The sequence below is a fragment of the Pecten maximus genome, chromosome 15 (assembly GCF_902652985.1).
Source record: "Pecten maximus chromosome 15, xPecMax1.1, whole genome shotgun sequence".
Classification (NCBI taxonomy): Eukaryota; Metazoa; Mollusca; class Bivalvia; order Pectinida; family Pectinidae; genus Pecten; species Pecten maximus.
Genome location: NC_047029.1, coordinates 34228775 through 34252645, shown reverse-complemented (window position 1 = coordinate 34252645; position 23871 = coordinate 34228775). Strand labels below are relative to the sequence as shown.

Sequence of the window (23871 nt, the reverse complement as noted above, 5' to 3'; positions counted from 1 at the left end):
AACATTTGAAGTATATAGTAACATTTTGAGTATATATATAGTGTAACATTTGGAGTATATATACAGTGTAACATTTGGAGTATATATACAGTGTAACCTTTGGAGTATATATACAGTGTAACATTTGGAGTATATATACAGTGTAACATTTGGAGAATATATACAGTGTAACATTTGGAGTATATATAAGTGTAACATTTGGAGTATATAGTTACATTTTGAGTATATATATATATATATAGTGTAACATTTTGAGTATATATACAGTGTAATATTTGGAGTATATATACAGTGTAACATTTGGATTATATATACAATGTAACATTTGGAGTATATATACAGTGTAACATTTTGAGTATATATACAGTGTAACACTTGGAGTATATATACAGTGTAACATTTTGAGTATAGATACAGTGGAACATTTTGAGTATATATACAATGTAACATTTGGAGTATATATAAGTGTAACATTTTGAGTATATATACAGTGTAACATTTGGAGTATATATACAGTGTAACATTTTGAGTATATATACAGTGTAACATTTGGAGTATATATACAGTGTAATATTTTGAGTATATATACAGTGTAACATTTGGAGTATATTAAGTGTAACATTTGGAGTATATATACAGTGTAACATTTGGAGTATATATACAGTGTAACATTTGGAGTATATATACAGTGTAACATTTGGAGTATATATACAGTGTAACATTTGGAGTATATATACAGTGTAACATTTGGAGTATCTATACATTATAACGTTTGGAGTGTACACACTGTGTAGTTGTATTAAGATTCTACAATGTGTGGATTGTTCTACGTGGGCGTTTTGTTGTAACATTTAAGAAAAGGCAGATAATGAAAAAACTGGTAATATTCACTTTTTGACAGATATATGATGCACTAGGAAAACGTTTCAACGGCTTTATTCGGGTTTTGTCAATAAACCAATCGTCAATGGAATAACCGCTCTGAATATTGGCTTCAAGCGAAAATAGCAGACAGCCAACACGACTTCCACCTAAACTCCTGATATCTGTAATCAATTCCAGCTCGGTTTAATCTAGGATTGTCCCATCATTATTTGTCTGAAGTGCAAATTATTGGTGAGAAGGAACAATAAGACAGTCGATATTTAATAATTGATATTCATGACAGATACAGACAGGTGTTGATTACAGTATTGTTAAGTCATTAAAATGTACAAAGGTGTATGTATACCTTACAGTAAAACTCGTAAAATTGTCATTTTATATACAGTGTATGAAAAGAGAGATTGTCACAGTGTATCGAGGTTTTACTGCATATAAACGAGGGACAGTATATTAAGGTTTTACTTTATAATAACAAAGGGCAGTGTATTGAGGTTTTACTGTATATAAACAAAGAGCAGTGTATCGAGGTTTTACTGTATATAAATAAAGGACAGTGTATTGAGGTTTTACTGTACATAAACAAAGGGCAGTGTATCGAGGTTTTACTGTATATAAACAAAGGGCAGTGTATCGAGGTTTACCGTATATAAACAAAGGGCAGTGTATCGAGGTTTTGCTGTATATAAACAAAGGGCAGTGTATCGAGGTTTACTGTATATAAACAAAGGGCAGTGTATCGAGGTTTACCGTATATAAACAAAGGGCAGTGTATCGTGGTTTTACTGTATATAAACAAAGGGCAGTGTATCGAGGTTTACTGTACATAAACAAAGGGCAGTGTATCGAGGTTTACCGTATATAAACAAAGGGCAGTGTATCGAGGTTTTGCTGTATATAAACAAAGGGCAGTGTATCGAGGTTTACTGTATATAAACAAAGGGCAGTGTATCGAGGTTTACCGTATATAAACAAAGGGCAGTGTATCGAGGTTTACTGTACATAAACAAAGGGCAGTGTATCGAGGTTTACTGTACATAAACAAAGGGCAGTGTATCGAGGTTTACTGTATATAAACAAAGGGCAGTATATCGATGTTTACTGTATATAAACAAAGGGCAGTGTATCGAGGTTTTACTGTATATAAACAAAGGACCGTGTATCGAGGTTTACTGTACATAAACAAAGGGCAGTGTATCGAGGTTTTACTGTATATGAACAAAGGACCGTGTATCGAGGTTTACTGTACATAAACAAAGGGCAGTGTATCGAGGTTTACTGTATATAAACAAAGGGCAGTGTATCGAGGTGTCACTTTATATAAACAAAGGACCGTGTATCGAGGTGTCACTTTATATAAACAAAGGGCAGTGTATCGAGGTTTTACTGTATATGAACAAAGGACCGTGTATTGAGGTTTTACTGTACATAAACAAAGGGCAGTGTATCGAGGTTTTACTGTATATAAACAAAGGGCAGTGTATCGAGGTTTTACTGCATATAAACGAGGGACAGTATATCGAGGTTTTACTTTATGATAACAAAGGGCAGTGTTTCGAGGTTTACTGTATATAAACAAAGTGCAGTATATCGAGGTTTTACTGTATATAAACAAAGGGCAGTGTATCGAGGTTTTACTGTATTTGAACAAAGGGCAGTGTATCGAGGTTTACTGTATATAAACAAAGGGCAGTGTATCGAGGTTTTACTGTATATAAACAAAGGGCAGTGTATCGCGGTTTACTGTATATAAACAAAGGGCAGTGTATCGCGGTTTACTGTATATACAACTGTTAGTTAACACATGTAATTGGTACAACTGTTAACACATGTAATTGGTACAACTGTTAACACATGTAATTGGTACAACTGTTAGTTAATACATGTAATTGGTACAACTGTTAGTTAACACATGTAATTGGTACAACTGTTAACACGTGTAATTGGTACAACTGTTAGTTAACACATGTAATTGGTACAACTGTTAACACGTGTAATTGGTACAACTGTTAGTTAACACATGTAATTGATACAACTGTTAACACATGTAATTGGTACAACTGTTAGTTAACACGTGTAATTGGTACAACTGTTAGTTAACCCATGTAATTGGTACAACTGTTAACACATGTACTTGGTACAACTGTTAACACGTGTAATTGGTACAACTGTTAACACGTGTAATTGGTACAACTGTTAACACGTGCAATTGGTACAACTGTTAACACATGTACTTGGTACAACTGTTAACACATGTAATTGATACAACTGTTAGTTAACACAGGTAATTGGTACAACTGTTAACACATGTAATTGGTACAACTGTTAACACGTGTAATTGGTACAACTGTTAATACATGTAATTGATACAACTGTTAGTTAACACGTGTAATTGGTACAACTGTTAATACATGTAATTGATACAACTGTTAGTTAACACATGTAATTGGTACAACTGTTAACACGTGTAATTGGTACAACTGTTAACACGTGTAATTGGTACAACTGTTAACACATGTAATTAGTACAACTGTTAACACATGTACTTGGTACAACTGTTAACACGTGTAATTGGTACAACTGTTAACACGTGTAATTGGTACAACTGTTAGTTAACACATGTAATTGGTACAACTGTTAACACATGTAATTGGTACAACTGTTAACACATGTAATTGGTACAACTGTTAACACGTGTAATTGGTACAACTGTTAACACATGTAATTAGTACAACTGTTAACACATGTACTTGGTACAACTGTTAACACGTGTAATTGGTACAACTGTTAACACATGTAATTGTTACAACTGTTAACACGTGTAATTGATACAACTGTTAGTTAACACGTGTAATTGTTACAACTGTTAGTTAACACATGTAATTGTTACAACTGTTAGTTAACACATGTACTTGGTACAACTGTTAACACATGTAATTGGTACAACTGTTAACACGTGTAATTGATACAACTGTTAGTTAACACATGTAATTGGTACAACTGTTAGTTAACACATGTAATTGATACAACTGCATGCCGCGTATACAGTATGTTGATAAGACATTATTTATAACAGCTGTCAGATCGTCAGCACATCTAAGTTTACACAATCATCATATTTAACGGTGATGACGTCATTGTTGATAACATACAGGAGATCAATATAATAATGAATATAGTGTTCATCCCTGGATATCTCATAGGGGCGTTCAGATATATCGAACATGTGTAGAGATCTCAAATCTTAAAGGTCCTGGGCTAAAATCAAAGGTAACATTACAATTCAGTAAGTCAATATGTCTGGTATCGTGAAATACAGTCTGAAAACCTTTTAAAATGTTACATATAATTATATACACAACAGGGAAAGTCATTAGCGACATGTGTGTCTCCAGATAGATATACATTACCGATAGGTCTCATTCATTAAAGTGTTGTCCGCTTGATGACATAGAAATGTCAATTTTAAATCGGTCATAGGATCCAAAATTATGTATTCTGAAAATTATGTATTTATTTTACGGTTCAAAATAGTTTACACGCATGCATTAAACACGCATGTTCTGATATTTAACTAATTACATTAAATCTAGTATTATATTTCTGATATTTTTAATCGATTAAGCTGACTGGACTCGACCTACAAGTATCCATTGAAGTCTCAGTATACAGGTAGCAAGTACACGTATACCGCAACCATCTTATTACAAAACCAACTGTTGTCAGTCAGGAATTGTGGATTTACCAGGCAGGTGCCCGTTCTGTGAATTGTGACATATAATAAGAATGCAATCATTCTTCCACTAAAGATATATATATATATGAGTATGTTGGTTAAACAGATGTAGACTGGAACTCTACAACAAGATACCCCGGATATACTTCTTGTTTTGGGACGGAATGTCTGTAACTGATAATGGATTCCACATACTCTTTAGTTCCATCAATGGTATTTATCATCACTCTCGTTACTCTTAAAACGTCACTAGGACGCCACCTATCGCTCAGATAAGTATCTATAGTTGGAAGTTTTCACTTGAAATGCGGTTGTTTTATATATGAGGCTACTTAATAAGGAAATAATTAAACTAATCAGTGATGTTATGATGTCTCATTCTCTATATTTAATGTGCTTGTTGTATATGCCATACTGTAATTTATGTAACTCATGTACAAGATTTTTTTTTACTGATAGGCCGTAAGGCTGAAAGGAATAAAAGAAATGAAAAACAAATATGAAAGATATAAAAATATCCAGGTCGAATTACCTAGCCGATATTATAATGCATGTGATTTTGTCATTTTATTTGTATTAAAACTCAACAGATAGAAAATTTTGTCTTCAACATTTCAGTAAAGTACATGTGCGTGGGGGTATGGAATAACTAACGGATGATATTCTTAATCGTAGATAAACATTAACAAATCTCAGCCGTCGGTTGAGAATTTCTTTGAAGTTGCACGATTTCCAGATTTTACGAATGAATCCTTCCATCAAAAGACGTTTGTTTTTATCATCCAGGCTGTTTGTTTCGCGATACTAAATCCTTATGACCGAGTGTCTTGACATTTTGAAATTTAAATCATGTGACAGTTCTGTGAATGATCGGTAAACGTAAAGAATCTCAACTATTTATTTAATATAACCAATTGTACAATTTGTTTGCCGCTACAATGGTAGTATACAAAGGTTTATTATAAAGAATCGATGTAAACGGATAGCTGCCTTAACGAGAGTTCTGTGATAGCGGTAATGGACACATTGTTATCTATTGTTATCTATTGTTATCTATTATCTATTGTTCAGTTGTACTTTTTGAAGTGCTCTGGAGTCATTACCGAACAAAATATTAATAAACAATCTAAAAGATATACCGATAGGGCGGATTACGGACGTTCAGGGGGGGGGGGGGGGGTTTATGGTCGTAAACTTGATATGCACATTGCACATTCTATTGAGCACATGTACACAATACGTCTTGGCAAACTCAGTCTGGCGTGAGGAATATCGACAAAAGCGACTACACTGTGTTTTCGTTGTGCTGTGGGTCCAAGTTCTTTACTTTTTTTTATAGACCTATATCATGACCACTTGACATGAATGTTCCTGTTTTCCTATTACAAGTTACCCCTATTGTTTTGTCCATCTCCTAACTTACATATTATATATATATTATTGAAATTGATGTTTCTACAAATGTATGTACATACTTATGTTGAACTATTAAAGATGCAGTAATGTAACTTACAAGCTCCAATCAGTAGTTGACTCACTAACCACTGACAGCATGCAGTGGGTACAGTAGATATAAATAGCCGACCTTGAACTTTTATTGTAACCTTGACCTTTCAGACCATGTCTGACTTCTCGGAGACCAGTAGTATGGGTGACACACGCCAGTTGGTCGAGGAAAAGGACGATGGCCGTCTCCGTAGTAATATTCCGATGACAAGCTTCAATTTTATCAACTCTATCATCGGCTCTGGTGTCATAGGTAAGCAGTTTGTGTTCCAGGGGACATGTATTTTATAGGTTAGGCTGTCACATTATGTTCCCTAACTCAAAATTTAAAAACAACTGTGAAAAATATTCATTATTTGTCTGTTTTACGGGGTTGACAACGATTGGGGTAAGTCATGGTTAAAGGGGTTAAGTCCTGGTTAAAGAGGTAAGTCATGGTTAAAGAGGTAAGTCCTGGCTAAAGAGGTGAGCCCTGGTTAAAGGGGTTAGTCCTGGTTAAAGAGGTGAGTCCTGGTTAAAGAGGTAAGCCCTGGTTAAAGAGATGAGTCCTGGTTAAAGAGGTAAGTCCTGGTTAAAGAGGTGAGTCCTGGTTAAAGAGGTAAGTCCTGGTTAAAGAGGTGAGCCCTGGTTAAAGAGGTAAGTCCTGGTTAAAGAGGTAAGTCCTGGTTAAAGAGGTAAGTCCTGGTTAAAGAGGTAAGTCCTGGTTAAAGAGGTAAGTCCTGGTTAAAGAGGTGAGTCCTGGTTAAAGAGGTAAGTCCTGGTTAAAGAGGTGAGCCCTGGTTAAAGGGGTAAGTCCTGGTTAAAGAGGTGAGTCTTGGTTAAAGAGGTGAGTCTTGGTTAAAGAGGTGAGTCTTGGTTAAAGAGGTGAGTCCTGGTTAAAGAGGTGAGTCTTGGTTAAAGAGGTAAGTCCTGGTTAAAGAGGTGAGTCTTGGTTAAAGAGGTAAGTCCTGGTTAAAGAGGTGAGCCCTGGTTAAAGGGGTAAGTCCTGGTTAAAGAGGTGAGTCTTGGTTAAAGAGGTGAGTCTTGGTTAAAGAGGTAAGTCATGGATAAAGAGGTAAGTCCTGGTTAAAGAGGTGAGTCCTTGTTAAAGAGGTAGGTCCTGGTTAAAGAGGTAAGTCCTGGTTAAAGAGGTGAGTCCTGGTTAAAGAGGTAGGTCCTGGTTAAAGAGGTAAGTCCTGGTTAAAGAGGTAAGTCCTGGTTAAAGAGGTAAGTCCTGGTTAAAGAGGTAAGTCCTGGTTCAAGGGGTAAGTCCTGGTTATAGAGAGTACGACTAGCTATTATATCATTAATGATAAAATCATGTTTGTTTTTCCTTTTTGTTGTGAGAGCATCTCTGCTCAAATGTTCGGATGTTGAGTGATACAGGAATTGAATCTTAATCAATTTTATAGCTAACAATACACAAAAGGATTGAACGCAAGTTATCACAACTTATCAATGTCCTCTCCGTAATACAATTATACATACGCATACTTAGTAATCCACCATGTTTGAAGATTCAATGTAAGAAATACAAAAAAATAGGATTTAGAATTATGTGATTTAGCAGGATTCGTACGATGTAAACTGTTGTTGACAGGTATAATATAAACTGTTGTTGACAGGTGTAATATAAACTGTTGTTGACAGGTGTAATATAAACTGTTGGTGACAGGTGTAATATAAACTGTTGTTGACAGGTATGATATAAACTGTTGTTGACAGGTGTAATATAAACTGTTGTTGACAGGTATAATATAAACTGTTGTTGACAGGTAAACTATAAACTGTTGTTGACATGTATAATATAAACTGTTGTTGACAGGTATAATATAAACTGTTGTTGACAGGTATACTATAAACTGTTGTTGACATGTATACTATAAACTGTTGTTGACATGTATACTATAAACTGTTGTTGACAGGCATACTATAAACTGTTGTTGACAGGTGTAATATAAACTGTTGTTGACAGGTGTAATATAAACTGTTGTTGACAGGTATGATATAAACTGTTGTTGACAGGTATACTATAAACTGTTGTTGACAGGTATAATATAAACTGTTGTTGATAGGTATAATATAAACTGTTGTTGACAGGTATACTATAAACTGTTGTTGACATGTATACTATAAACTGTTGTTGACAGGCATACTATAAACTGTTGTTGACAGGTGTAATATAAACTGTTGTTGACAGGTGTAATATAAACTGTTGTTGACAGGTGTAATATAAACTGTTGTTGACAGGTATAATATAAACTGTTGTTGACAGGTGTAATATAAACTGTTGTTGACAGGTGTAATATAAACTGTTGTTGACAGGCATACTATAAACTGTTGTTGACAGGTATAATATAAACTGTTGTTGACAGGTGTAATATAAACTGTTGTTGACATGTATACTATAAACTGTTGTTGACAGGCATACTATAAACTGTTGTTGACAGGTGTAATATAAACTGTTGTTGACAGGTGTAATATAAACTGTTGTTGACAGGTGTGATATAAACTGTTGTTGACAGGTGTGATATAAACTGTTGTTGACAGGTGTAATATAAACTGTTGGTGACAGATATAATATAAACTGTTGTTGACAGGTGTAATATAAACTGTTGTTGACAGGTATGATATAAACTGTTGTTGACAGGTATACTACATTCTGTATAAACTGTTGTTGACAGGTAAACTATAAACTGTTGTTGACAGGTGTAATATAAACTGTTGTTGACAGGTATACTATAAACTGTTGTTGACAGGTATGATATAAACTGTTGTTGACAGATGTAATAAAAACTGTTGTTGACAGGTGTGATATAAACTGTTGCTGACAGGTATAATATAAACTGTTGTTGACAGGTGTAATATAAACTGTTGTTGACAGGTATACCATTCGCACTGAAGCAGGCGGGATTTGTTTTTGGGATTTTCCTGTTAATGTTAGTAGCTCTCATAACAGGTGAGTATGCTTCCTACTTTTTGTAATCGTAAGAATTCGGCAAATTCCGCTAGGACTCGAGATTCTCAAACATAATGAAAATCAATTAGTGAGTTTTTTCTCCGTGTTCTGTTACATTGAAAACGTGTGATTCTGTAAGACGGATTTAAAAAAAAATTATTCTCTTGTACAGAGAGGTACATACTTATATAACTTGACGGCCGGGTCATGGCCTAACCTTTGTACTCACACAGAAAACGAATGGCTTTCATTTTACGGTATGCCAAACTCAGTATGAATAAATGTGCCTGGATTCGTAACGGACGACTTTTTTTGGAAAAGAAGGGCCAGACAACACACCAGCGTACATATTTATGCGATATGTAAATTACAGTAGTCATGTGATAATGTCTAGATATGTTTGTTTGTTTCAGATTATTCAGTGATAATTCTAATCGAGGCGGGGAAATTATCAAACACAAATAGTTACCAGGTATGTACCGAAACAATGTAACAATTGTATCGTCAATAAATATCTATATTTATAAAAGATCCGATCACCCAGAGATTATCGAATGTGTTCTAATTAGTCATGACTTCACACGACAGACTATATCCGTCTAGTGTCCATTGTAAGGATTTGTTTTCCAGCCTCCGTCGCCAGACAGGGTCATACATTATGTGTATATACTTATCCCAAATCGAAGAGGGAAACTTTCCTTAAGCTCATTCAATAGAGTCTGGTGTTCTGTCTCTAGAGACTCGCAAAAAAGCCAGCTTGGTCTCATGTATGATTGTAACCATTTGAAAACAGTGGAGGATGTGGAAGAGATCGGTCATCCAGAATATGTAATCCGTTTAATACGCATTGCTTCCTACTGACTTGGCTAGGGATATTTTCTCATTTAGTAGAGTGTCTGATCAAGGGTCCCCTCCATAACAGAGGCATTGAACTATATTGACCTCCTACGTATATAATTCAATCTCAAATGTGTTAAATGCAAAATATAAGTAAGAATAAGTAAATTGTCATAAAAGAGATGCGCCATATTCCGCCAATACCTTGTCATGTTCTCTGAGTAAACACAGCTGTCCTGTAAGGGGGTGTCAGTGTTTAACAAGTGGAAGAGAACATATCAATAATACTGAGTGTTTATGTTACAGGACATGATCTTAGTGGCGTGTGGACGACCGGGTTTCTACATCCTGACCACCCTCCAGTTTCTTTATCCACTTATAGGTTTGGACAATTTATTTCAAAATTTCACGGAATTGGTTAAAATTAAAATTTTGAATGTTTATTTGATTACACTTTGATTATTTTAAAATCAGCCTTTATCGACATTTTTATTTTGTGATAATATAATGCATTCAATGTGTCTTTGTGCCAAGAATGAAGGTAACACGCTTCCCCAGACAAGGAACAGTACTTTAACTTGCCAATAGAGTTACATTCTTAATATTTCTCTTATTTAATACGATCTAATACGATACACAATGGATGCAGACTAAAAGCATCTATATCTACAGTATATAAAACAATTATACAATGGTTTATAACTTATAATAATTTCTGGTGTGCAAATAACGTGATCTGTTGAAATTTAAGTTAATGATATAAATCATTCTTTGCATCAACGTTGTCAGTGATTGTCCAATAAAAATTCAAATTATTTTACATTCATTGCATTTATAACATCTCGGACTATTAAATTAAAGAAACGTATCGGAGAAAGTTCTGAAAATATTTAGCATGTAAGGGAGATAACTCTAAACACAAACGTTCAAATATATGACAGTCTACCAAGAGTTGTCATTCCTTCCATTCAAACAATAGTTGGCGATAAAATGTAAGTGCATATTTGAGAGTAAATAAATAGATAAATAAATAAAAATAAAATATTCATTGAGGCAGTGTTGCTTCACATTTACGCAATGTAAGATACAAAATACGATACGAAAAATATATATACACTGTACAATGTACCAAGAAAATACAAACTATAAACTAATATAGATATAACTATACTTTTTTAATCAAACCGAAAGATATCTCAGAAAATAAACTGTTTCTGTTTCAGCAATGATAAGCTATCAAGTCATCATAGGAGACACCATTACCAAAGTTATAATTAGTTTAGGTGGAGAAGGTAAGTAAATATTCTATTAACAACTTTTGGGGGCCTGTAAGTATGAGTATTTACACATAATATAGGAACAAATTTTAACGCTTTTAATTTTCTTTTCTAAAATTTTAATTTTGAGTAGTGTGTTATTACCGTTTTCGTCAGAAATGTAATCCATTTTCAATTCTGTGACGTGGATTTCTAAGAAATAAAACGAGGGGAGACTACTCTCATAAGATATAACAAGGGGAAATCACTCTGATCATATGTAACGATAGACTGATTTCCTCCCTTAGTTCTCTTCTCTCCGCTCACGAAGGACCGGTAGTTGGTAACCATGGTTATTTTCTGTCTAAGCGATGGAGGTAATATTAGTACTAGATCCCCTTTGGTCGGTAAACAAACGAGGAGGACCTTAAGTTTCATTTTCCAAATGACTTCAGGACAACATTGTCCAATGTGCTATTGACGATGACACTATTTACGCTTGTTGATTCAGTGGGAGTAAACATGACCATGGCGTAATTAAGATGCGAACACGCTATAATAAGTATTTCTACTAAAGATGGTTACTCGCTACGAAAACCGTCCCTTTCTGTAGCGTACGCAAGGGAGGTGACAGGAGGTTGTCAGGCTAAGGTAACAAGGGCAGATTACTCCAATAAGATATAACCAGGGGAGATCACTCTTATAATCAAAGGTTTGGTTCGTCAAGAAATCGAATTTATTCAACGTAATTTGTGATGTCATCAAAATGTGTACTCATTAACTTAATTACACATAAACAGTTGTTAAAATTGCAGTATTTTGTAGTGGTCGATTAGAGATATATCGTTACTTCGCAATCTCACTCGACAGCGACAGACCCAGATCGCGATTGTGAGGGAGCGATGTAGGGAGGTAGGGAGGTATGGGTGATTTCGTTTTGTCGCCACCATGTTTTCGCTTCCTCGCTGGATCCAACCTGAGGTCGAGGGAGCTGTAATGTACATTGCGATGTTTGCTAATTGGCTCTAACCGGCCACTGTAGTAATCAAGGAATATGTAGTCTGTCTAATGTAATCCATGCAAAGTGTGCGTTACCAAGACAACTAACCGATTAATCGTGTAGTGCTGCTGCTCAATTAGTTAATTAATTTTTCTTTTTCTTTTTATTTTCTCATTCAATTTCCAGGACCTCGTAAGAATTCTCTTTTAATAGTAATTCAAGCTTTTCACTGGTGAACACCTGACTAATCTCGCAGAACAATTTGTTTTATTTTAAACACTTGTAAATCCAAACTTAATACAAGGATAGTGGTAATCATATTATCTTTGTGTCCATAGTGAAAGATGTGGACAGATATCTTATAAACTCATCAAAACTCCAAGTTCCCGTTCACGCCATCTAGAGCTACCACAGATTATATATTTCGATGGCTCCTAGATTTGGGTCTCAAAAGCTAAACTTTACAACCGCCTAAATATATATGGAAAAATCAATTATACTCCTGATTATATTTCGGTTCTAATTGGTCAAAACTTAATCCATCAAAGTCAGGTTTTGGGCACTTTTAAAAAAGTTATCATAGGTTAGCACACACATTGTTTTACTGGTGATGGATCGTATATTTGTATGTAAGCACTCATATTCAGCGATTGTGGGAGTGGAATATCTATGTGAGCCCCCACGCGCACCATTTACTGATGAGGGTGTTGGTGATATCTGTATTAGCCCCCAAACGCACTATTTTCCGATTAGGGGGTTGATGAAATCTATGTGAGCCATCCACAAGCACTATTTTCCGATTAGGGGGTTGATGAAATCTATGTGAGCCCCCACAAGCACTATTTTCCTATTAGGGGGGTTGATGATATCTATGTGAGCCCCCACAAGCACTATTTTCACATTAGGGGATTGATGATATCTATGTGAGCCCCCACAAGCACTCTTTATTGATGAGGGGGTTAGTGATATATATGTGAGCCCCCACACGCACTATTTACTGATGAGGGTGTTGATGATATCTGTAGTAGCCCCCAAACGCACTATTTTCCTATTAGGGGGGTTTATAAAATCTATGTGAGCCCCCACAAGCACTATTTTCCGATTAGGGGGTTCATGAAATCTATGTGAGCCCCCACAAGCACTATTTTCCGATTAGGGGGTTGATGAAATCTATGTGAGCCATCCACAAGCACTATTTTCCGATTAGGGGGTTGATGAAATCTATGTGAGCCCCCACAAGCACTATTTTCCGATTAGGGGGGTTGATGATATCTATGTTAGCCCCCACAAGCACTATTTTCCGATTAAGGGGGTTGATAAAATCTATGTGAGCCCCCACAAGCACTATTTTTCGATTAGGGGGGTTGATGATATCTATGTTAGCCCCCACAAGCACTATTTTCCGATTAGGGGGTTGATAAAATCTATGTGAGCCCCCACAAGCACTATTTTCTGATAAGGGTGTTGATGATATCTATGTGAGCCCCAACACGCACTATTTACTGATGAGGAGATGGTAATATCTATGTGAGCCCCCAAACGCACTATTTACTGATGAGGGGTTCGTAATATATATGTGAGCCCCAACACGCACTATTTACTGATGAGGGGTTCGTAATATCTATGTGAGCCCCCAACACGCACTATTTACTGATGAGGAGATGGTAATATCTATGTGAGCCCCCACACGCACTAGTTACTGATGAGGGGTTCGTAATATCTATGTGAGCCCCCACACGCACTAGTTACTGATGAGGAGATGGTAATATCTATGTGAGTCCCCACACGCACTATTTACTGATGAGGGGTTGGTAATATCTATGTGAGCCCCCACACGCATTAGTTACTGATGAGGGGTTCGTAATATCTATGTGAGCCCCCACACGCACTATTTACTGATGAGGGGTTGGTAATATCTATGTGAGCCCCCACACGCACTATTTACTGATGAGGGGTTGGTAATATCTATGTGAGCCCACACACGCACTATTTACTGATGAGGGGTTCGTAATATCTATGTGAGCCCCCACACGCATTAGTTACTGATGTGAGCCCTGCTTACTTTTATCTATTTATACATACATGTCTTCTCAGATTGAATTGTGACGATTGCGACCTCGGGGATGTTTCACATATAAATGGAGAAGTAAATTTGCTTTTTTTATTGTACATGTAGCTTATACGCTTCCAACTGAGGTAGTCGGGGCTTATAGTGTCCGCAATTTCTATTCATTCAACTTACCAAGTAGACTTATAGAATCGGATATTTTATTTACCAATAACTGTTTTTTTCTTAATGTCTTTATATTTGTATAAGAAAATGTTCGGTTATTCTACTTTTGATAAAACATTGTATAATTCATTGAACTATTGGTGTTTTAATTGTCAATAAATTTAAATTACAACTTCATTTTCAATGAATTCGATAAAACAACGACTCTGTTAGTAATGACTTTTTAATAACTACAAACTTTGGATTGTCTTTCCGTTGTTTTATCAAATAACTTTGAAATATACATGTTTACCTTAACTCTAATTAAACATGATTTTACCCATAATTTCGACATATCCGGCTGATTACGTCATATTCGTCAATGCCGCGTAACACTCTCTATTTGTTTTCTTTCAGACACGTTAGGGGATACGATTCTTGCCAACAGACAATTTATAATATTCCTGGCGACTCTACTCGTCACTTTACCTTTGTCGTTATATCGAGATATAGCAAAACTCAGTAAAGTAAGTATATATCCTAATGCCGTTATATCGAGATATATCAAAACTCAGTAAAGTAAGTTTATATCATAATATCGTCATATCGAGATAGCAAAGCTCAGTAGAGTAAGTATATATCATAATGCCGTTATATCGAGATATAGCAAAACTCAGTAAAGTAAGTTTATATCATAATGTCGTTATATCGAGATATATCAAAACTCAGTAAAGTAAGTATATATCATAATGTCGTTATATCGAGATATATCAAAACTCAGTAAAGTAAGTATATATCATAATGTCGTTATATCGAGATATAGCAAAACTCAGTAAAGTAAGTTTATATCATAATGCCGTTATATCGAGATATATCAAAACTCAGTAAAGTATATATCAAAATGTCATTATATCGAGATATAGCAAAACTCAGTAAAGTAAGTATATATCCTAATGCCGTTATATCGAGATATGGCAAAACTCAGTAAAGTAAGTATATACGTCATAATGTCGTTATATCGAGATATATCAAAACTCAGTAAAGTAAGTATATATCATAATGTCGTCATATCGAGATATAGCAAAACTCAGTTAAGTAAGTATATATCATAATGTCGTTATATCGAGATATAGCAAAACTCAGTAAAGTAAGTTTATATCATAATATCGTCATATCGAGATATAGCAAAGCTCAGTAAAGTAAGTAAATATCATAATATCGTCATATCGAGATAGCAAAGCTCAGTAAAGTAAGTGAGTATATCATAACCACGTTATATCGAGATACAGTGCAGTAAAACTCAGTAAAGTAAGTTTATATCATAATATCGTCATATCGAGATAGCAAAGCTCAGTAAAGTAAGTTAATATCATAATATCGTCATATCGAGATAGCAAAGCTCAGTGAAATAAATATACGCCAAAATATCATTATAACGACGTATCCAAATGTAGCAAAATTAAGTGAAGGGAATATACGTCATAATATCGTCATATCGAGATATAACAAAATTCAGTGGAGTAAGCATGCGTCATATTGTCGTTATATTAAAATATAGAGAAATTCGTGATAACGCACAAACATTTAAACATCCTTTTCAAAGCGTGTTTGAACACTTTAATCATTGCTTGATTATGAACTTCCATTGAGGTGATGATAGGGTGTTATCAACCTAATAAATATGTACTGTAGTAACCGAGACGAAGGTACGGTTAACATCACTTATCGGGTCCTCGTAACCTCGTGTATACCATATGGAAGTGACTTTTTATAAAACAATTATATCATGAGTTAAACTAGTAAATATAAGAAAATCGCAAACAAAATGTACTCCCGAGAATGTTGTAACAGTTTGAGTGACGTCATACATATACGTCTGGTCTGCTATTAGTAAAAAACGTATTCAGGTGTATGCGTCATTTTTAACCTTAATCTACATTTTACATCAAATATAGAAATTCTACCCTAATTGATATTTAATGGCGGCGATTGGTCTTATCTCGGATCTATTGATCTGTGTTACAGACACAGGAAATGTACAAACAACTGAACCTGTTTATGTATAGCTAGTCTGTATTGCGTACTCCATTTATAACAATTACTCTCCTGTCCAGATATAGAATTAATATTGCATTGTCTGTGTTTTCAATGACCACATGATGTCAGTAAAGAGAATGATTTATTTTCCAGTGGGCGTTTCTGTCTCTAGTACTGGTGCTCTTTATCCTAATATGCATCTGTATCCGACTCGGGACCTTTGCTCACAACATGTAAGTTGACCATATACAAAGGGAAGCATGATAACAGAATTATACGACTGTCAGAATCGCTCCAGACCTACTCATTACCCCCACTGATCATCAGAGCGTCCTGGTTGGGGCCTTTTGTTGTCCTTCCCCAGTCCGCCATCAACTTGATTAAGACGTTGTTGTAGAGTTCCTCACACACTCATTAATAGTAATACCCACATAGGATTATGATTTTTTTCTAAAAAAACATCTTTTCGGGGTCAAACATCAAATGCTGCTATGCAAATTGTTTTCTTTTCTTGAGTTTTGAGATATTTACGATTGAGGAAATATGCCATTTTCAATGATGAATGATATGCTGTGAAGTGGAATTGCATGATTTATATTAAGCAGAGGTATGCACGTTTCGCTGTTTCACAAACATATCTTTTGTTTACAAAATCATAAATGACTTAATACAATGGGGTTGTACAGACACACGTTTCGCTGTTTTACACATATAGTTCTAGTTCACTAGTTGACTTACATATGTCTTCTGAGGTAAAATGTCTATAATCAGTAACAATGGTATTTCAGTCCCCCCACAGAGGATGCCTGGAGAGTTGTGTCGCCTAACGTAGCCCAGGCGATCGGCATCATGGCTTTCGGTAAGGTCGATTTACAGTTGTTGACTTTAAGTGAGGGATATATCGTCTTATTATCATTCTTTCCCTCAGTCACCCAGATTTTTTTCTTGTTAATTATTTGCCGGGCGCTAAATATGAGATTTCTTACTGGCAATAGGGCGTTCAGTGTGGGTTTTTTCTCTCCTTAACACTGCAAATCAACGACCAATCATAGACCTATCAGCCTACACGTATTTGATGTAAACTATTAAAAACAATGGTGGGAGAAACAATTATAAATCACGTGCAAAATAATAATATCGTTCACATACAATTTGGATTCCTTCCTGTATGGAGTAAAGGGTTGTTTATTTTTAGCTCTGTTTGGGTTCTTATTAATGTATTATGAATATACGCTTTGTTGATTTCAGCTTATATGTGCCATCACAACACATTCCTGATCCACGGTTCACTGGAGAATCCGACCAATCAGAGATGGAATTTTGTCACACACGTCAGTATCTTCTTCTCCATGCTCACACTCATAGTCGTCGGAATCATAGGCTATGTGTCCTTCACTGGACTCACACAGGGTAAGGTCAAGGCCACAGTCCAATTTGTAACCATGTGACATGTATTTATCACATAGCTGGCCAGTTCTGTCTTGTAATGCGGCCATTTCATCAATCTCATTATCACATAACCGGTCAGTTCTGCCTTGTAATGCGGCCATTTCATCAATCTCATTATCACATAACCGGCCAGTTTTGTCTTGTAATGCGGCTATTTCACCGATCTCATTATCACATAACCGGCCAGTTTTGTCTTGTAATGCGGCCATTTCATCAATCTCATTATCGCATAACCGGTCAGTTCTGCCTTGTAATGCGGCCATTTCATCAATCTCATTATCACATAACCGGTCAGTTCTGCCTTGTAATGCGGCCATTTCATCAATCTCATCACATAACCGGCCAGTTTTGTCTTGTAATGCGGCTATTTCATCAATCTCATTATCACATAACCGGCCAGTTCTACCTTGTAATGCGGCCATTTCATCAATCTCATCACATAACCGGCCAGTTCTTCCTTGTAGTGCGGCCATTTCATCAATCTCATTATCACATAACCGGCCAGTTCTACCTTGTAATGCGGCCATTTCATCAATCTCATTATCACATAACCGGTCAGTTTTGTCTTGTAATGCGGCCATTTCATCAATCTCATTATCACATAACCGGTCAGTTCTGCCTTGTAATGCGGCCATTTCATCAATCTCATTATCACATAACCGGTCAGTTCTGCCTTGTAATGCGACCATTTCATCAATCTCATTATCACATAACCGGCCAGTTCTACCTTGTAATGCGGCCATTTCATCAATCTCATTATCACATAACCGGTCAGTTCTGCCTTGTAATGCGACCATTTCATCAATCTCATTATCACATAACCGGTCAGTTCTGCCTTGTAATGCGGCCATTTCATCAATCTCATTATCACATAACCGGCCAGTTCTACCTTGTAATGCGGCCATTTCATCAATCTCATTATCACATAACCGGCCAGTTCTACCTTGTAATGCGGCCATTTCATCAATCTCATTATCACATAACCGGCCAGTTCTACCTTGTAATGCGGCCATTTCATCAATCTCATTTAAGCATTGAACGGCTTTCAGTTGGCATTCATATTGACTATGAATGCCAACTGAAAGCCGTTCAATGCTTATATTTACCATCTGCGATTTTTTATTTGTCATGCGATTTTTTTTTGAAATTCATACGCAGGTGGCAGTTCATAAGCTGGTGAACTCGCAACTGAATTGGTAGGGTTATATAGTGGCAGTGCCATACAATGGTAAATGTTATCACATAAACGGCCTCTTGTACAGTTAGTGTCACTAGAGTATGTTCTCTCGACGCTTGCTTCCTTGGCTTCGCCAGTCAAACATCGATTGTGATGTCATAATATGGACAATGACCTGGCGTAAGGAATTGAAAATGGCACTACAAAATGGCTGCCCCCATTGGAATGTCAAACTTTTCGTAAATATTTTTGGTTGAAAACAATAACGAGGTGTATTACGTATTTCACACATCATGGTTTGATTGCAATCTCGTACAAAGGATTAGTGAATAGCCGAAAAGTCCTGTCAATTTGATTACAATCTCGTACAAAAGGTTAGTGTATAGCCGAAAAGTCCTGTCGATTTGATTACAATCTCGTACAAAAGGTTAGTGTATAGCCGAAAAGTCCTGTCGATTTGATTACAATCTCGTACAAAAGGTTAGTGTATAGCCGAAAAGTCCTGTCGATTTGATTACAATCTCGTACAAAAGGTTAGTGTATAGCCGAAAAGTCCTGTCGATTTGATTACAATCTCGTACAAAGGGTTAGTGCATAGCCGAAAAGTCCTGTCGATTTGATTACAATCTCGTACAAAGGGTTAGTGCATAGACGAAAAGTCTTGTTGATTTGATTACAACCTCGTACACTTCCCATCTCGGTATACAGGCGCCATAAGGCTTTAAAGGTATTTGATATACAATGTATGTTATACTGAATTGGTGTCTTTTTAAGATTTGAATGAGTTATAGTATCTAATCAAATAACTGGAATTCATTTTAAAGATAAGCTAGCTTGCTACAATAAGATACAAACGTTTGTGAAATACGAGACCTTTATTTATAAAAATGTTGTGTTTCGCCATTTGCAGGTGACCTCCTGGAGAACTATTGTCACGAGGACGATCTGATGAACGTGGCCCGATTTGCGTTCGCCTGCACTATAATGTTGACCTACCCAGTGGAGTGTTTCGTCACAAGGGAGGTCAGTTATCGTTTTGTTGTTGTTTATTCAAAATGATATATTCTCACAGAAATCAGAATTTGGACAGAAAGGCGATTTAGGTAAGAGTTATCAACACGGATACATGTATGGGACGTTATTATGCGTTTCTACATTGTTAAAAATCCTGTCAACAATTAGCGTGATTTAGAAAAGGCCTCCATTGTGTGAGAGATGGATGTGTGTGGTGAGTGATGTGCAGAGTATGTGTATGTTTTAGGATATATATAGTGCTGACTCCCAACAATAGCTGTAATATGAAAAGAAAAAAAAATCACTTATTCACTCGGAAAATACAGGCATTTCTAACGGTAAATGTTTTGTTTTCTTAGGTGCTGTCAAACGCCCTATTCCCAACTATGACAGAAGAGTTGCCGTTATCACGTCATATAGGTATCACGGTGGGCGTGTCTATCATCACCGTCATCGTCTCCATGGCAACAGATTGTCTAGGAATAGTATTTACAGTAAATGTAGGTATAAGTTTGAGCTATATCCTTATGCGGTGTTGACGGGTTGATGTAAATATACCTGGTTTGTCTGTTGTTGTCACCCAAGGTCTCGTTTTCCATTGTGACATTGTCATGGTGATATTATTAGGTGATATTGTCATGGTGATATTGTTATGGTGACATTGTCATGGTGATATTGTTATGGTGATATTGTCATGGTGATATTGTTATGGTGATATTGTCATGGTGACATTGTCATGGTGATATCGTCATGGTGATATTGTTATGTCAGTTAGTAATTACATTAGATACATGTATGTTTCAGTTTCAAGATCGTTTAATTCCCGTTTATTCTGAACACCTTTGTACACTGGCCAAATAATTCAGTCTGGGTTACATAGTTTTATCAATTTGAAAGAAAACGTAAATTCATTTGAATGATATTTCTATGGATTATTTTACTTTTTTGTTCAACAGGGAGTGCTGGTAGCCTGTCCCTTGGCTTTTATAATCCCGCCGGTGTGTGTGATGAAGCTTCGCCAGGAACCCCTCCTCAGCAAGAATAACATTGTAGCCATCTTGGTGGCTATATTCGGAACTCTAGTCGTCATTATTGGTGTCGTGATGGCAATTCTGAACCTCTCGGAGGGCATCCAGTGTAGCCATGGTGTTGAGATGGCCTATTGTCAACATCAGTCAATAACACCCACCCCCTTTTCCAATTTTACTACTCCATCAACTAATTTTTGGCTAACACCATCTACGTAAAAATGTTGATCAATATGTAATTTAAATGTTTTATTTTATTCCAGTTTTTGACGTTCTTGTTATTGCTGAAATTTAAATATTTATATGATTTAATTTCACTTAGAAATTAAGATATTTCTTGAATGTATATATAATTTAATTTCACTTCAGGTTTAAGATATTTATTAAATATTTATATAATTTAATTTCACTTCAGGACGTATTTCCGTCTCGGATACCCACGGACGATTGCACTACACTACAATACAGATATTCATGGGTCAGCTCAGTGAAAAGTCCTCGTTTCAATAGGGGCTATTTTTATTTGTTCATCACATTTTCCTATCGGAATTTCAGCCAATCAGATTGAAGATATATTAAACTATAAGGGCTGCATTAACAGAGGCGGCGAGTGGTTTCAAAAAACTGTCTAGAAAATTCGATATCAGCGGCTTTAAATTAGTTCAGCATAATATCATTGCTGTCCTGTTTATCTGACAGTGATGTCGTTCTATCAATCAAAACTGGGAAAAGTCTGTTGTCAGGAATGCGCATTTCAGCCAATGTGGACAATGTAAAATCATCTCGGATAAGCTTATTGACGCAAATTTACACACTAAGCACACCTGGGCTGTTCAGACTGACATTCCAAACACATCGCCGTTATAGGTAATACTCGTTTATACTCCTTTTTCCGAATGGGTTATGATGGTTGATTGCTATTTATAGAGTGACGTCATTGAAGTGCAATCGCGAGTATCCAACGATTCAGAATTCTGAATTCGAAGGGACGTAACTCTAAATTACTTAGAGGTTTTTAATTCTTGATTCGATAATATTATATAACACTGTTACATATTTAGACGTTCGTGTAGTGTTCAATATGGCCCTGCAAAGACAAACAAGTGCTAAAGGTTTAACGTTCGCCGTTCAAAAAATGTGCGCGATCTGGAATTTGCTGTAATACTCCAGTTTCACTCCACTAGTCACAGAGACCTGAGAATTTGTAAAAAGTTAAGCATATCAAGAAAAAAAAACCGTAATAAGCAAGTTCTCTCTGGGCTGTATATTAGACCATTTTCTTAGGAAATCTGTTTTACGTATAACATAATGGGAGTTAATCAGATTTACTTCCCTTTATATACCATACACAATGTGGTTTACTGGTCACGAATTCCATTCAAATGTTTCTATGTTTTCTTATCAAACTCGATGCACGTTATAATTACATTTTCAGAGCACAGAGCGTTCTTTTTTTGTCCGATATGCATGATTTTTATTTTCTAGTAAGAGACTGCAATAGGTTACATACATTTTTGATTTTTTTTTGTCCTACAGTATATTATCATCTCGAGTAATCCTTTAATAAAAACTCAAGGATTGTTCAATATTAAATGTTTGGTGGAAAGTAGAAATTAAATTACTAATCAGTCAATTAAAACCAACTTCGACTTCATAAGCATTGATGACTGTTGTCCGGATCTAATCAGATAACATGTAATGAATGATTTTAGTAACGGAAGCAGAAACTAAAAAATAACAAATTGTATGGTTTTAATTCACATTCGTAGATAAATGTGTGATTATCACTAGGGTAGTCACTGTATTGTAGTTTACATGTCAGCTTCATATGTGATAAAATATCAAATCAGTTATATTATTAACTTTGAAATGCCTCTATAGATTAAATATATATATATATATATTTGAATTAAAATAAAATGGTATGAAATATAGCAAGTGTTCTTGTTGTTTATGTATGTGTATTATAGAAATACAAATTACGAAGGCAGGCGATTTTAACTCGTTTCCAAATTGAAAAAATAATTCCGCGATGGTATACAGAAACTAAGCTGTTCGCTTAAATGACACTAGTTATATAATGATCAGACCGAGACGATTAATTAAAGTTGTGTCAGATCTGATAAAAACATCAATATAAGGATATTCAGTGGTCACTGAGAAGATGGCACCTTTATAATCTATTAAAGATACTGATAGCTTCCGACTATACAGATAACTCTGAAATCTGTCGGATTTTTATATAGTTAATAATCACTTTCTGACCATAGAGATACTTTGAAATCCGTCTGCTAGGTTTTCACGTAAACAATAATCACTCTCCCATTACAAATAACTCAAATCTGCTAGTTTTTTTACAAGAAAATAATATTTATTGACATCACGTTCATAATGACAATGAGCGAAATAGAAAATGATACAATATAGAGAGGATATCGGTGTCTTCAGTAATACCAAATATATTTCACGAGTGGGGCTGATATATTGATATTTTTCACGAGTGAAAAATATCAAAATATTAGCCACGAGTGAAAAATATAAAAACATTCGCCGCACTAGTAGATGTATTTGGTATTACTGAAGTTACTGTTGGATATTCTGTTTATTACATTTTTATAGCAAAAAATACCGGGTCAGCTTTTAGGTTTCACCGTTGTCGTTCTGATTGGTCACTAGTGGAAAATATCACTTTCAAAGAATGAATAATTTTCGATATTTCACTGGTAAAAATTTAATAAATACAAATATATTACTGTGACAAGTGACATAAATATTTGTTAATTGAAACACATTTTAAAT

The 23871-nt window shown here is 35.5% G+C and overlaps 1 protein-coding gene across 5 annotated transcripts in view; it reads left to right on the top strand.

The window, feature by feature from the left end:
* The window catches only part of LOC117343475 (putative sodium-coupled neutral amino acid transporter 11), a 78177-nt gene extending 55171 nt beyond the window's left edge, over positions 1-23006 (top strand). For 3 of the 5 annotated variants that reach the window (XM_033905842.1, XM_033905840.1, XM_033905838.1), the window contains 13 exons: positions 6236-6377; positions 8988-9062; positions 9476-9534; positions 10206-10281; positions 11123-11191; positions 12342-12347; positions 14785-14894; positions 16558-16637; positions 17193-17263; positions 17653-17814; positions 19941-20053; positions 20404-20544; positions 21001-23006. In XM_033905842.1, the coding sequence (XP_033761733.1) occupies positions 6236-6377; positions 8988-9062; positions 9476-9534; positions 10206-10281; positions 11123-11191; positions 12342-12347; positions 14785-14894; positions 16558-16637; positions 17193-17263; positions 17653-17814; positions 19941-20053; positions 20404-20544; positions 21001-21291 (1395 nt within the window). In that variant the 3' untranslated portion in view covers positions 21292-23006. Of the gene's footprint in view, positions 1-4615; positions 4832-6235; positions 6378-8987; positions 9063-9475; positions 9535-10205; positions 10282-11122; positions 11192-12341; positions 12348-14784; positions 14895-16557; positions 16638-17192; positions 17264-17652; positions 17815-19940; positions 20054-20403; positions 20545-21000 lie in introns of those variants that run through there. The other 2 variants (XM_033905843.1, XM_033905839.1) reach the window with 2 other exon arrangements.
* Positions 23007-23871: the final 865 nt, after the last annotated feature.